We start from the raw sequence: 14,474 nt of genomic DNA, 5'->3' as shown, positions 1-14,474 counted from the left end.
AGGAATTTGGCTTCCTGCCTTGAGGTCTTCCCAGGGCCCAGAGCAGGGCTGGTATACAGTAGGCGTCCAATAAATGCTGGGGGATTGAGTGAATGCGTGGATGAATGGGTCGGACAGGTCAGTACCTAGGGTTTCCCGGCCTTCAGGGTCCATTCCCTCTTTCGCTCGGCGGCCCCCTCTTGCATTCGTTCCTCATTCATTCGTTCCTCCCGCACGCACGCACGGCACTCATTCATTCATGCGCGCAACCATTCATGCCCGCACGCGTTCATTCATTCCCTGCCCCGCCGCCATTCCGTCCCCGGCTCCCGCGCCCCCGCTGCGCCCCCGCGCCCGGCGTCCGGCCCCCGCGCCCCCCGAGCGCGCCCCGGCCCGGCGCGGCGGGGTGGGGTGGGGGTGGGGGGGAGCCGCTGAATCAGCCGCGGCTGCGCGCGCGGGGCCGGGGCTGGCGGGGAGCCGGGCTGGGGGCGGGGGGCGGGCGCTCCCTGCGGGAAGCCGGGGGGTGGGGGAGCCCCGGCCGCGCCGGCTCCCGGCGCGCTCGGCCTCGGTGGGGAGGGCGGCGGGCCCCGAGCGCGGCGGCGGCGGCGGCGGCGGCGGCGGCGGCGGCGGCGGAGGCGAGCGGCGCGGCTGCCCCGGGGCCATGTGGACGGGCGGCCGGCGGCCGGGCCGGCTCCGCCGGGCGGTGAGTACCTGCGAGCGGGGCGGGCGCGGCGCGGGCACCGGCGGGGGGCGGGGCGGGCGCCACCCACGCCCGGGGCGGGCTCTGCACGGCACCCCTGCTCGGGCCGGGGCGGAGGGGGGGGGCGGGGAGCGGCTGTCCAGCCTCCTCTCCGCCGCCCGCGGCGCCCCCTCCGGTACCGGGGCGCCAGGGCGCCGCCGCGGCGGGGGCTTCGCTGGCCGGGGTCGGGTCGGGGGGAGGGGGGCCCGGGCACCCGCGGGAGCCCGGCAGTCTCGGGGCGGGGCGGGGACTCGGCCTCCGCGCGCGTGGCTCTGCCCCTGCCCGCCCCTCCCCCTCGCCGGCCCGAGCGATCGCCCCCAGACCCGCGCGTCCCGGCCGGGGCGGGGGCCCGGGGCGGGGACAGGGGACAGGTAGCCGGGTGCCGGCGGGCCTCGTCCCGCCCTGCGTCAGGGGGCAGGGCCAGACCCGGCTCGGGGAGGCCGCCCCAGAGGCCCAGGAGCCGGAAGGAGGCTGGACCCCGGGGCCGGTTCCCTGAGCGTTCGCGGCGCGTGGGCGCGCGCCGAGCCCCGGACGCGCTCGGTCCTGCTCAGGACCTGCCGGGCAGGTGCTCACGTGGCCCTCAGTGACAGGCGGGGAAACTGAGGCCAGGGCCGCCCGGCTGGCGCTCCCACCCTCCCCGAACCCCGGCTCGTTGTTTGGGGATTTCTGCCCTAGCGCTTCCGCTTCCTGCCGGGTTTAGAGGTGTTTCCTTCCTCGTCTGTGCCCCACCCCATCCCCAGTGTGGCGCCTCTGGGGCAGGAACAGCGTGGGCGACCTCCTGGAGTCTCCCGAGCGGGCAGGATGGGAGAGAGTAGGCACCCAAGAGTGAGTGGGGGCGGCCCAGTGAGAGCGACTGCCACCTGCAGGGCCCGGGTCGTCCCCTCCGCCCTGTGCACAGCAGGGGTCAAGGCCTTGGGGCTCGGTGGGGCAGAGTCTCCCTGGGCCTGGCTCCTTCTGAGGTCCCAGTGCCCTCCAAATCTAAGCGCCCATAGGACAGGTCGCTTCCCTTCACTGGGCCCCAGTTCCACCACCCACCGGTCACAGCAAAGCCCCTTTCTATGCCCGGGGTCAGTGAGGGCCGTGGGAGAAAGCCCCTTGCGAACCATGGCGTGCCATCCAGGCAGGCCCAGTGTAGCACTGCCGGCTGGGGCAAGTGGCCGATGGGGGCGGCTCTGCCTGGCATCTGTGACGTGCAGGGCGGGGAGGCGGCAGCAAGGGCCCTGGCAGCGTCCCCGAAAACCCTTAATTTTCCCGACTCTCACTATAATCAGGGCGGCACAGCAAAGCAAGCACAGTGGCAGATGCGGCTTCTTCCCGGCTGCTCAGCACATTGGTGCCGGGCGCGGGCCGGCTGTGCCTCCGTGGAGGACCCTCCCCAGCTCCTGTCTCTTATTTATAGCCTCGCCAGCTCTGTGCTCTGCTTATCCTCAGAACCTGGAGCTGTTCGCACCTGGGACGCTGAGCAAGGCGGCTGAAGGCCGCCGGCCCGGAGACCGTCTTGTGGGATGGACTTTCCATGGGCTGAGGCGGGATGGGAGGCATTTCCAGGTCTGGGGGGGGAAGTGAGTCAGAAGCGGTGTGTTAGATGATTTCCCGTGCACTGGCAGGGACTCTTGGGCCCGGCGTCTGGCCCACAGCAGTCGCTGTTAGTGGAGCACCTACTACGTGCCAGGCCCAATCTCAGCATTTTCATGCATCGTAGCCACTCTGAAGGAGCACCCCTGCTCCTGCAGGCACAGTGCCACAAATAGTTTCTCACATCCCAGGAGGTGAGGTCCAAGGGCTGAGTCAGAGCTGAACAGGTGAGGGTAGTGCAGTGTCGGAGGAGCTGCATGGGTCGGGGCCTGGGGGAAGAAGGGAGAGTGCCAGGATCGGAAGAGGCTCGGTCCTGCAGGAGTTTGGAGGTCAGGGGCATGGCCAGGGGCAGGGTGAGGTGAGTCCTCCCCTCAAAGCAGGTAAAGATTCCCAGGGACAAACCCATGGGTGGGTGACCCTGAGGCTCACTCTGTTGGGTCTGAAATTGCCCTCAGCCTCCCTTCCTGGTTCCCCCTCCTGCCCCAGGGCTGGTCACCAGCCTGGTGGAGAGGCATGGATACGAAGCTGGAGTCTTGAGTTCACGTCCCTCCTCTGCCACTGATTTACTGTGGCAAGGCCCTGCCCCTCTCAGGGCACGACCCTTTCACAGTCGAGGGAACGACTTCCGCCCCAAAGCAGGCCCCGGATGGTAGCTGTTGGGAGAAGCAGACCAGAGCTGTCTCTATTGATTCAGTATTATAGGATGAATGAATGAGTGAGTAAGTGATTGAGTTCTGTACTCGCCTAGCATACTCCCCCCCGTGCACCCACCTCTGCACCGGTGGAGAAGCAATCGTGGGGTGGGCCGCAGTGTGTGGACAGACGATGACGGGAAGCATAGAGCGGGACGGATGGGACAGCGGGAGGCATGGATAGAAAGTAGAGGGGTAGGTGAGGGGGAGCAGAGATCGACGGATGTAAGTGGCAGGGTAGATGGGAATGGACGGAAGGATTGACAAGGATACAGGACTGGATGAAGAGAACAGGACGTCAGTGGATGGATGGATAAATGGACCCGATAGGTAGGAAGATGCATTTCTGATGCATATGGCGACACAGAGGAATGGATGCAAGGATCTGCAATGGACGGACAGATGTCAACAGAGGGACAGATGGATAGGGGATGGACGGATACGGGAGTACGTCAGGACAGGCAGATACAGCCACGGGAAGACGGATGGATTCTAAATGGACGAGCCCGTGCTCGCGTGCTGGGATAGGTGGACGGGTCCTTGAATGGTAAGAAGACAATGGATGTGGGAATGGATGGATGAGTGCAGGAAGAGCGAATGGCTGGCTACAGGCGTAGGAGGGTGGATCGGCACACGAATGGGCACAGGTCGGTGGAGGGACGCGTCTGTGGCGGGGGCAGATGGAGGCATGGGTACGGGACGCGAGTGACAATGATGGACACACGGGTGAACGGATGCGGGGACTAGAGGATAGTGGGCGGGGGAGTACGTGTCAGCAGATGACAGGTGCAGACACGGATGCACAAGTGGGCACGTGTGAACGGACGAGTGGCTCCAGGGACGGATGGGTCGAAGGCTGGGTGGAGCATCTTGATTCCCTAGATGCTGGTGTCTTGTTCACAGAGCCCCGATTCCGTGATAGCATAGCGGGAAGGCTGCAGGGCTGGAGAGAGGGCAAGGGGTCATCGGGCTTCTCCGATTATGTGTTGCGCGATGGAGTAGCTGTGTAGCCTCTTGTAAAGACAGGCGGCCAGCGGGGAGTCCTGCGGGGAACCCCTTGCCCAGGGAGACTTCCTGGGAGGCTTGGATGGCTCAAGTGCGCAGCCCTTCTGAGGAAGAAAGGCTGGGACAGAACCCAGGGTGCAAACGCTGACGGCACAGAGCGTGTGCGTGCATGCTGGGGACTCGAGACAGCCGAGGCCTGTGGCTGCCCTCTAGGGTTCTCAGGCCAGCAGGGAAATATCCAGAAGCCATGAGAGAGAACTCTCAGCCCCGCCCCCCTCCCCATCATCATCCATAAAAGAACAGTGGTAATAGAAACTTCTGCTCTGGCATGAGAGAGGTCCCAGGAAGGGGACAGCAGTCCTGCCGCTGTTTATTGCAGTACCTGGCCTATGGCAAGCCATGGCTGTTGACCAGTGACCCCTCAGAGCCCAAGTCCTCCATGAAATGGAGTAGCAAGTCCTGGCTTGGGGGGTTGCTGTGAGAGTAAGCGAGGTAATGTTTGGAACCATTAGTGGATGTCCAGCATGCCCTACCCATCCTGCATCCCATCGTTACGACAACGGGAACCTGCCTTAGGACAAGGTCTCCCCGCTCCAGCCCAGCAGGCACTGGGGAGCTGTGCCTCTCCTCTCTCCGAGCTCGCAGAGGCCAGCTTCGCACCCGTGGGATCAGGGAGGGTCCAGGCAGTGGTGGGGGGCGGAGGGGGTGCTGGAGAGGAAACAGGTGAGTACTTGACCTATGGGGTTCCCCTCCCGGGTCTGCTGTGTCCAAGCCGTGGGACCTCGGACAAGTCACTTTGCCCAGCTGAGACTCTGCTTCTTTGAGCACGAGAGCCCACAGCCGTCCCACCTCACAGGGCTGGGCGAGGATTTGGGCCGTGACGCAGGTGCATGCCCGGCACGGAGCTTGGCACATAGTAGAGACTCAAGAAGTGGGGCTGAAATGGATGAGTCAAGGAGCAGGGGCTGTCACGCCAGGAGCTGTGAGGCTCTTTCAGGAGAAGCAGCCCGGGCTGCTGAGAGGTGAGCAGGCCCAGGCTGCAAGCTTCGGCAGCTGGCAGCCTCCTCTGGGGCCTCCGGCCCAGGCGGCAGAGAGCCAGTGGGTTGTTATGACAACGAGAACTTGTCTGATGCAGCCGGCAACTCTAGGAGAAGCTCAGAGGACCGACTGGCCAGAGCCCCTGGAACGCTCCTGTGATCACACATACTTGGGAAACGACACATTAGAGCCCTGTGCTCATGAGTCCCGAGATCCTACTAGATGCCAGGCTCCATGCTGGAGGCACCCAGCACCTGTGTTCTCACACCGCTTCCCACCACTGCCTGAACTGGGCATCCACCTGCGTGTGACGGTTAGGGGACATGACTTGCCCAAAGTCCTGTTGCGGGGGTTGGAGAGGGATTTGACCTTGGATCTGCCGCCTCCCACTGGTGATGGCGATGGTGATGGTGATGGGGCAGGGGCTGGTCGGCTGTTGCTGGGGGGAGGTATCCAGGTGTGAAGGGGTGGCTGTCAGGGGACTGCAGGGATCGGGGGGATGCTGTGACTTTCCTTAGAGCCGGAGATCCCTGCTCCCCCCAGTGCCCAGCCCAGAGGAAGTCCACTCTGGAACTACTTGTTGAGCACCTACTATGTGCCTAGGCCTGTGCGGAGAGTGAGGATAGCGTAGAGCTTGCATTCTAAGAGGACACAGAGAATGACTGATCACACACATACCCCTTGCAGCTGGGGGCTGTGTTATGAGAAGAGTAGGGACTACAAGAGGCTAACGCGAGGGGACCTGATCTGACCTGGGGGCTGCAAGGGGACAGGCTATTGACTGGGACCCTGACATTTAGATAGAAATTAGGTGATGAGACAAACGGGAAGAGGGGGGAGGGGGAATGATTCCGATGGTGGGAATAGCATGTGCAAAGGCCCTGAGGCCAGGTAGGGCTTAACACATTCAGGAACTTGATGGCAGTTCCAGGGGGGTATCCAGGGTAGAGACGACACCTTGGTGTCTCCAGAAAAGACGCTGGACTGTCAGGGCCTTGCAGGGCATATGAATGTGTGACATTGTCTGGCCATTGATCTGGTCTGTGTTTTAAAGTTCGTACTGGGACGTGTGTGGGACGGACCAAGCTGGACCCGCTTCTGTGGAGCGGAGCTCACGGAGCTTTTCACAGATTCAGTCATGGGTGCTGTGGAGATTCAGAGAGGTGTCCAGCTGAGTCCGGAAAAGAAGGGGTCCCTAGCACTTGATGTGAGGCACCACCAAGTGGGCAGGGGCCCCAGGTTCATAGCCATGAGTAGGCCACCAAGGAGAGTCAAGGCCATGCTCTAAGCGATGCCACAAGCTGGCCCACCGAAGGCCTGGGGCTGCCACCCCCCAGCGAGCCTTCCTCTGACTCATGTGGGTGCGTCCCGGGAAGAAATCCTGCCTCCTGGCTTCCTGAGATGCCAGAAGCAGGCGTATTTCCCTCCACACAAAGGAGGAAGTGCCCAGGCCTGGCTCTGGCCTTTCTGGGTTGATCTCCCCCCACTGTACTCCCCATTTAACTACACCCCGGGTCCCCGTGTGCCACTATCCCTCGCCTTATCCCCTGTGTATCATTGAGGGATTGCCCACAGCTGCTAGTGACAGAGGCTGGAAGTAACCATAGCTTAAATAAGACCGGGGTTATTTCTCTCAATTTACAGCACCAGAGGCAGGTGGTCCAGGGCTGGTGTGATGACTCAGTGGTCATCAGGAACCCAGGTGCCTTTTGTCTTTCTGCTCCCCCACCCTTTGTGTATAGGTTCTGCCACAAGTTTGCCTCATGGTGCAACATAGCTGCAACGGCTCCTCCCATCACTTCCATGTTCCAGTTAAGAAGCAGGAGGGTGGGGAATGGGAGCAAAAGAAGCCCGTGCAAGCTGTCTGACCCTCACCCAATAACTTCTGTTTGTATCTCCTTGGCTACCCCTGGCTGCAAAGGAGCCTGAGAAATGCAGTCTTTGAGCTGAGTATCTTGCCTCCCGGAATAAAACGAGTTCCTTACTCAGGACGAATGGGGGAACAGTGGGCAGCCAGCAGTGTCCATCATACCCTCCCAATTTGCCGGATCCATGGCGTTCCAATTCCCCCTTCTTCGGGCCCTGTGCTCAGTCTCATGGCCACTGTTAGGGTCGTCGCTGTGCCGCCTGCCTCTCCACACCCATGCGCCCGGCGCCACACCTGGCAGAGGAGATGAGGAGATGTTGTGGGGCCCAGCCCAGCCCCCTCCCCACACACAGCAGGTGCTCAGCCAGTGCAGGCTGCCTCCCCAGGCAAAAACAGAGCTCAGGACATGACCTTCTCTGTGGCACTCACTGGGCCCTGAAGCCCAGCTCCCACTTAGTGAGAATCAATTTAGGGGGTGGGAGCCCCCCCCCCCCCGTGACATCCCTGGATCGATGGGCAGGCGGGCATTGAGCTGATCGCTCTGGCCAATGGGAGATGGGCGGCCGTGACCCCCTCCCAAAAGAGGGCGTGGGGATCCCAGCCCCGTGGGAGGAGAGAAGTGGGGCTAGTGAGGTACTTGGAGAGGCTTGACCTTGGACTGACCACGGAGGATGCTCTCGGGGGCCAGCTCCCAGGCACAGGGCCCTGACCCCAGCAGCCCCAGGCAGGATGGCCGCAGCTCCCTCTTGGAGCCCGGGGCCAAAGCCACCGGGAAGGAAGCCTGCAGAGGGGACCTTCGAAGCCGCAAGCCAAGTCCCACTCTGGGCCGGAGCCGCGAGGGCCAGACGCGTTGCCCTGGCTGGGCGGGCCGGCTGGGCCAGGAGGGCACACAGGCGTCACCTGCCCTGCTGTCCACCCCAGAGCCCCCAGGCGCGGGCAGCAAGGCCGCCGGGGGCCCCCTGGCCCGGCTGGGCCGCCGACGGGAGGCCAGGCTGCCCTTCTCCAGGTTCCTGGATGAGGTCACCGTACGAGTGCTGGACCCCGGGACCCTGGAGGCCTTCCGGGGGCCCAGAGGCCGCAGCCCGGAGCCCTCCCTGGGGGAGCGAGACCCAGGCCCAGCCCAGGAGCCCCTCCCCGGAGCTGCGGCCCCGGAGAAGACCCTGGCCCTGAGCCCTCCACTTTCCCCAGAGGCGGCCCCCGAGGCTGCCAGCAGGGCGGGGGCTGGCCGGGCCGTGGAGACCGGTGGGTCTCGAGCAGGCAGCAGCAAGTGTGGAGGCCCAGCCGCCTCCCCCCGGAGGCCTCCAAGCCGGGTGAGTCTCAGCCTCAGCGCCCCCGCCCGCGGGCGGCCTGGCAGAGGTCTGCTGCGGTCCCCTCCCTCCTTGCTCCATGTGCCTTCTCCCCGGGAGTCCCCGCTGACCCCTTCCAGCTCCCTCATCAGGCCGCTTTCATAATATCTGTAACAGGCAAGACCTTAAGAACCCAGCGAATGGGTCTCTACGGTGAAATTTCTGGCTTCGGGGCAGGCAGAAGAGTTGGGAACTGAGTGCGCGTGCGGCACGGTATTAATATCAGCCCCCCATGGGCAGAGCCCTCTGTGTCTTACCACGGGATTTTGTGATTATCCCTTTGCACGTTTGAACCTCAGACACCTCCCATGCAAGAATATGTCACCATCCTGTCGGAAAGATAGATGGGTCTGTGTCTTTCACTAATACCCCATTAAATTTTTTTTTAATGTTTTTACTTATTTTTGAGAGAGAGAGACAGAACACAAGCAGGGGAGAGGCAGAGAGAGAGGGAGACACAGAATCCGAAGCAGCCTCCAGGCTCTGAGCTGTCAGCCCAGAGCCCGACGCGGGGCTCGAACTCACGGACCGCGAGATCGTGACCTGAGCCGAAGTCGGACGCTCAACCGACCGAGCTAAGGCGCCCCCTCAATTCCCCATTTTATAGGTCACGTGGGGAGTCTGGGCTAGGACCGAGGTCTTCAAATCTAAATGCAGGTGTCCTTCTCAGCACCTGGCACCGCCCTGCAGACACTCAGGACACCCTGGCCTCACAGACGGGCGGAAAGATGTGAGACCCACTTAGCTGACCCGGGGGACCGATCAGAGCAGTGCCCGTGCACTTGCACGCCCACCTTGGTGCCGACCTCTGTCCCCCAAACCGTCCGTGTCCCCTGGGGCCAGAGGGGCTTTTATGGGCTCTTGAGGACACGGCCCCATCCTGACTTCTCCGGGCACAGGACCCAAGTGGGGGCCGCAGGGCCAGATTGGCAGAGCTTGCAGCCAGGCCCGTCCTAGGATGGCGTCTCTACAGGGAGAGGTTCCTTTAAAAACAAAATTCTGTGTGTTCTAACTCTTGATCCCAGGCCTCGGTGCACCCCCAGGAGGTTGGTGCCGTCATTAGGCTCCCCGCATCCAGAAGAGGAAACTGAGTCTCAGAGAGGCCACGCGGAGGAGTCAGGGTTGGGCACAGGCAGTCTTAGCCTCCCCCTCTGCCCCCCTGCTCTTTGGTGTTTCTTGCCCCCCAGCCACCTGCCTTTTCCTCCCGGGGAGGGCCGGGAGCAGTGAGGCCACTAGTGAGTCCTGGGCATTTGCAGCCCTCCGGCCCTTGCCTTGGGGCCAGCTGCACCAGCTCAAGGATCCACGGGCTGCTGGTGACCTGGACAGGTCACCCGCCCTCACCCCTCTGGGCCTTGGCTTCCCCAGCCATGAAAAGGCAGGAATGATCACGATTTTTTTTTTGCCTTGTCACAGGGAAAGCATCCAACAGGTACCTGACAAGCATCGGGACCCCCACCTCCTCCACAAGGGCCTGGCAATCTGGGACCCCTGCCTCTGCGCCACTCTGAGCCCTGCACACGGCGCAGCCCTCACTCTGGGGACACTGGGCCCCGGGGGAGCTCCGTGATGCCCAGGCCTCTGGAGGGTTCTGTCTCAAGGCTCTTCACACACGCCTCCCAGGACCGCCTGGTGGCACAGGGCTGTGGGGACCTGTCGGGGCCCAGCAGTGGGTGCCAGGAGGCAGGGCTCCATCCTGAGGCCCTGCCGAGGTTCCTTCCCAAGGGAGGGGGAGGGCGGTATCGGCCCTCCCCACCCTCACCCCCAGGGCCATATCGCGTGGTGAGCACCTGTTCTGGAACCCCGAACCCCTCAGCTCCAGCCTCACATCAAGTACTCAGAATAGGCGGGTCAGAGAGGTACCGGGATCAGCCTGTTTCACAGACCAGGAGCAGGCTCAGAGAACGGAGCCGAGTTCTCCGGGTCCTCACGGGCGTGTGGGGGCGGGAGGATCAGAGGTCATGGGCGCGGGTGCCTGGCACAGAGTAGGAGTTCAGTCACTGGCGTGATGATGGTGACGAAGGTCGCGATGGCGGTTCCTCTGCTGTGTGTCTCCTGCCCTCCCAGCCTGGACAGGACTGTGTCCCCAGAACTGTTGCCAGGGTGGGGGTGGGGGGGGCTCCAGTCATTAACCTGAAATCCCTCTTTTGAGGCCAATGCCCGGAGGTTTCACCATTAACACCTTCAGGGAGGGAGCTATAAACCAGGGGAGGGCCTTGGATTTTAGTCCTGCCTCTGTGCCGTCTGGTGAGTGGCCGTGGGTGACCCTGCTGCTCCCCTTCTTCGTCTAGCAAGCAAGGAGCTCCTGCGGAAGGTCTCTGAGACCTCCTCTTCTCACTGTCCCCGGGCCCGAGTGACAGTATGAGTGACTTAAGCCAGCCATTGTCTGTAGTCAGAAGACCAGAGTGGGAGGGCCAGAGTCAAGGTCAGGGTCAGGGTCATGGAAGGAGAGGCAGGCTGGGGCTCTGAAGGAGCCCAGGTGGGGTTGTAACCAGACCCCTGCTACCAGGCCTGGGAGTCCCCAGATCCTGTCCCAGGGGCTTTCCCACTGAGCGACCCAGACAAGTCATTCCAGACTCCGGGCCTCAGTCTCCCCAAGTTAAGCTGCCGGGTCCGTTAGGTGTGGATGGCGCCTCTCCCCAGCGGGGGAGCCCCCCCGAGGTGCCTCTTGGGGGTGGGGGGAGCTGCTTCCTAGCTCCCCAACTGTTGCCACGTGGGAATGTGGGCCGGAGTTGCCAGATCTTGCAAATTTTCAGTAGAAGCCAAAAATATGGAATTTAAAATGTAAACTCTCCCAATTTTTAAATGTTGGCTCAAATGTTTTTTAAAAAATTTTTAAAACCTCTTGCAGGCCAAATACAACATGCTGGTAAGCCAGATTTAGCTCTGGAGGCCAGCTTGCAGCCGCACACGGCTGGGAACCCGAGGCCCTGCCTGAGGCGACACGGAGCCCAGCCGAAGGAAGGCGGGCCGGGGTGGGAGGTAGGGCGGGGCGGCCCTCCGTCCAGCACCAGGGACAGGGACGCTCCCGGCCCCATCTGGGGACAGCAGCACCAAGCCAGGGCCCGAGTTCCCCTCCCCAACCTGCTGGGTGACCTCTGGCAAGCGCCCACCCCTCTCCACCCCATCAGGTGAGGACAGGACAGCACGCGGCTCACCTCGGTCCTGCGCCTAAGGTGACCTGCTGCGTCCCCAGCACAGGCCAGCCCTGAGTGGGATGCTGAGGGACCCGGTCTGTGAGCGCTGTCCCCGCCCCCCTCCCCCCCCCCCCCCCCCGCCCGACGGCTCCTGGAACCCCCACCCTCATCCTACCTCCCTCTGCTCCTCGGTGTCCTTGGCCGCCTCTCCAGTGCTGCCTCCTCACCGGCCGCTCCCCCCCGCCAGGACCTGGGCCCTCCATGTTCCCCCCCACCCCTTCCACCTGCTCAGGCCCTCTGGGCACCTCTCCCACCTCCACCCCCTCCCCACGGGCCTGGATTTGGGCCGGTGGCGCCTCCAGCTGGGCTCCTGGAGCCCTGCACTTGCCCTTCTGTGCCCCCTCCTCCCGGCAGCCCCTCGGACAGTCCCCTGTTGGCCCAGCGGGGCTTCCCAGCGGCTCGTCCTGACTATGGCCCTCGAGACCCCCGCCCCCTGCTCCCACTGCTGACCAGATGCTTCCAGACTCACCAGGCGCCCCGCGCCCAGGGCCTGCTGCTCCCACCGGCTCCCCAGTCCTGGCTCACAATTCACCTTGACCTCCCTCAGCCTTCCCTCCTCAGCGGACTTGTCCCATCAGACACTGGGCCAGCAGGGGCGCTGTGCTGACCTCCGGAGCCATCTGCCTCCGGCCCGCAAAGATCAGAACATCAGCACCTAGAGGACACAGAACCCCCCTCTGGTTTGTTCTCTGCTGAGTCCACTAGAACAGGGCACATGGTGAATGTTTGTTGAATGAATGCAAGAAGTCAAGAAGGGGTGTAAAGCATCTTAGAAGGCCGTCCGCCCCAAATGATTAAATTAAATTAAAAGGCTCTTGGGCGCCTGGGTGGCGCAGTCGGTTAAGTGTCCGACTTCAGCCAGGTCACGATTTTGCGGTCCGTGAGTTCGAGCCCCGCGTCGGGCTCTGGGCTGATGGCTCAGAGCCTGGAGCCTGTTTCCGATTCTGTGTCTCCCTCTCTCTCTGCCCCTCCCCCGTTCATGCTCTGTCTCTCTCTGTCCCCAAAATAAATAAACGTTGAAAAAAAAAATTTTAAAGGCTCTCCAGAGGAGCCCCATCCCCAAGACAGTCCCCTATACCTGGCTACCTGGTCGCTCACAGTGCCCTTCGAAATTTTTCCATCCTCCCTGGATAAGGGATTGAGCTCAGAGAATTCGAGAGACTTGTCAGAGGTCATGCAGCTGCATAGGGGGCCCAAGTCTTCATCCGTGGGAGGTGGGTGACCCCTGTCTTTGTCACACCCGGGGTTTGTGCCCCCCACGCCAGGCCTTATCCCTCTGGCCTCCACATTCTTCAGCTTGTTTCCTCCCCTGCAGGTGAAGTCAGGGAGCAAGATAAAGGGGAAATTGAGGAAGCCAGAGCCCCGAGTGGGTTTAAGGAGGCCCCGGGGTTGGAGCACTAGTGTCAGGGTCCGAGAGGCCAGCTCCCGGCCCCAGCCGAGGGCAGGGACCGGCCCAGGGTCACAGGAGGAGTCGGAGGCAGAGCTGGCCTCTGGGGCCAGAACCCAGGCTCCGTGTGTCCCAGGCCTGGCTCTCAGCACCAAGCGGACCTGTCCCCAGACAGGGACTCACTTTCCTTCTCTGTAGTTTCGGGAACAGAGGATTTGGAGGGGGGCTTGGAGAAGGAGGACCCACACCCTCAGAGGGACGCCTGGGGCAGGACCCTGTGCCGCCGTGTCCTTGGGCTCGGGTGCTGCCCAGCTTGGGGGTGGCGAGGAATGGTGGGGGCCAGGAGAGCAGGAAGGAACGCAGGCTGTGTGGCAGGTCCGTCTGGCTGGGGATTAAGAGCAAATGCACTGGTTCAGGCATCACCGCTTGTCATTAGAGGCCCTGCCGTAGGGGTGTTGGTGGGGCAGGGGCAGGGCAGGCAAGTGACCGAGGAGGAGGGGTCCAAAGAGACCGGTGTGATGAGAGGGTCTTTGGTGGGTAAGGGGCTACTTCAGATGGGTGGTCAGAGAAAGAAGATCTGGGGCAGAGCATTCCAGGAGGAGGAAAGAAGTGCAAAGGCCCTGAGGCAGGAGCCAGCTGGGTGAGCTTGCTGATCAGTGTGGTCTGCATGTGCCAAGTACGGGACAGATCAGGGGGCTGAGGTCAGAGGCAGACTTGCCTTCCTCCCTCGCCTCCCGAGAGTCCCTACTGTGCGCCAGGCACCTTGCCGAGGCGCCGCTGGGAGGGTGGCGGCTGTGGAAGGAACCACACGCAAGCGGCAGGGCTTTGTCTCTTGGACCCTCTGTTCCTGCATTTGTAAAGGGGGGTCTGTGAGCCCCCCTCGCGAAGCCACTTTGAGGATTAAATGGGATTGATTTCTGCAACGGGGCTGAAGGCTGCACTGGCAGCGACAGGCCGGCTACAGGATGGACGGGCCCGTTTCTGCCCCGGGTGGCCCTCCGGAAGCTCAGAGTTGTGCAGGGCGTAAGGGAAGGTCGCAGGGGCAGGAGGAGGTGGCGGTCGGCAGGCGGCTCAGAGTGGAGCTCAGGGTGTGGGGGGAGGGGCTTTCTAGGCTGGTGGGGCAGACCCGCCCGCCCGGGGAAGAGCCCAGAGAGCAGCTGGGCTGGGACAAGGACCCGTGGCCGACAAGCTGGGCTCATGTGATGTTTTGGGGAAATGAAGGCGGCTGCGGGACCAGACCACCCGGAGGGGACAAGGGGAGAGTTTCGGGCAGACAGTGACAAGGTCACAGCATGCTGCAGCACAAGAGACATGGGGCCCTGAGTGCGGGAGGGCCCAGGGAAGAGCACTGGAGGGGCCAGAGGGGCCCTGGGGGTGTCTCACACTGGGGACCCTGGACCTCCCACAGTCTCCCCATACTCATGGTCCCCAACCATCCCTGCCCTCCTCCTATAACGGAGGAGACCCAGGCAGTGGCTTCCGTTCTCCTCCAGCCAAGCCCCCAGGCAGGCCTCGGCTAACTTTGGGCGACTCTGAACAAGCCGTTTCGTGCTCTGGCCTTGCTTTTCTGATCTCTAAAATGGGCATGTCGGGAACATCCCCAGATCTCGTGGTGACAAACTGCAGAGTCACGACGTGGACATGGGACTTCT

At 62.8% G+C, this 14,474-nt stretch overlaps 1 protein-coding gene across 1 annotated transcript in view; it reads left to right on the top strand.

Moving 5' to 3' along the window:
- Positions 1-629: 629 nt before the first annotated feature.
- BEGAIN (brain enriched guanylate kinase associated) overlaps positions 630-14,474 on the top strand; it is a 44,614-nt gene continuing 30,769 nt past the window's right edge. The window contains exon 1 of the mRNA XM_047862879.1: positions 630-682. Within this exon, the coding sequence (XP_047718835.1) occupies positions 641-682 (42 nt within the window). The 5' untranslated portion in view covers positions 630-640. The remainder of the gene's footprint in view (positions 683-14,474) is intronic.

Source organism: Prionailurus viverrinus, chromosome B3 (assembly GCF_022837055.1).
Source record: "Prionailurus viverrinus isolate Anna chromosome B3, UM_Priviv_1.0, whole genome shotgun sequence".
NCBI classification, from domain to species: Eukaryota; Metazoa; Chordata; class Mammalia; order Carnivora; family Felidae; genus Prionailurus; species Prionailurus viverrinus.
This window is presented reverse-complemented; position numbering and strand designations above follow the sequence as displayed.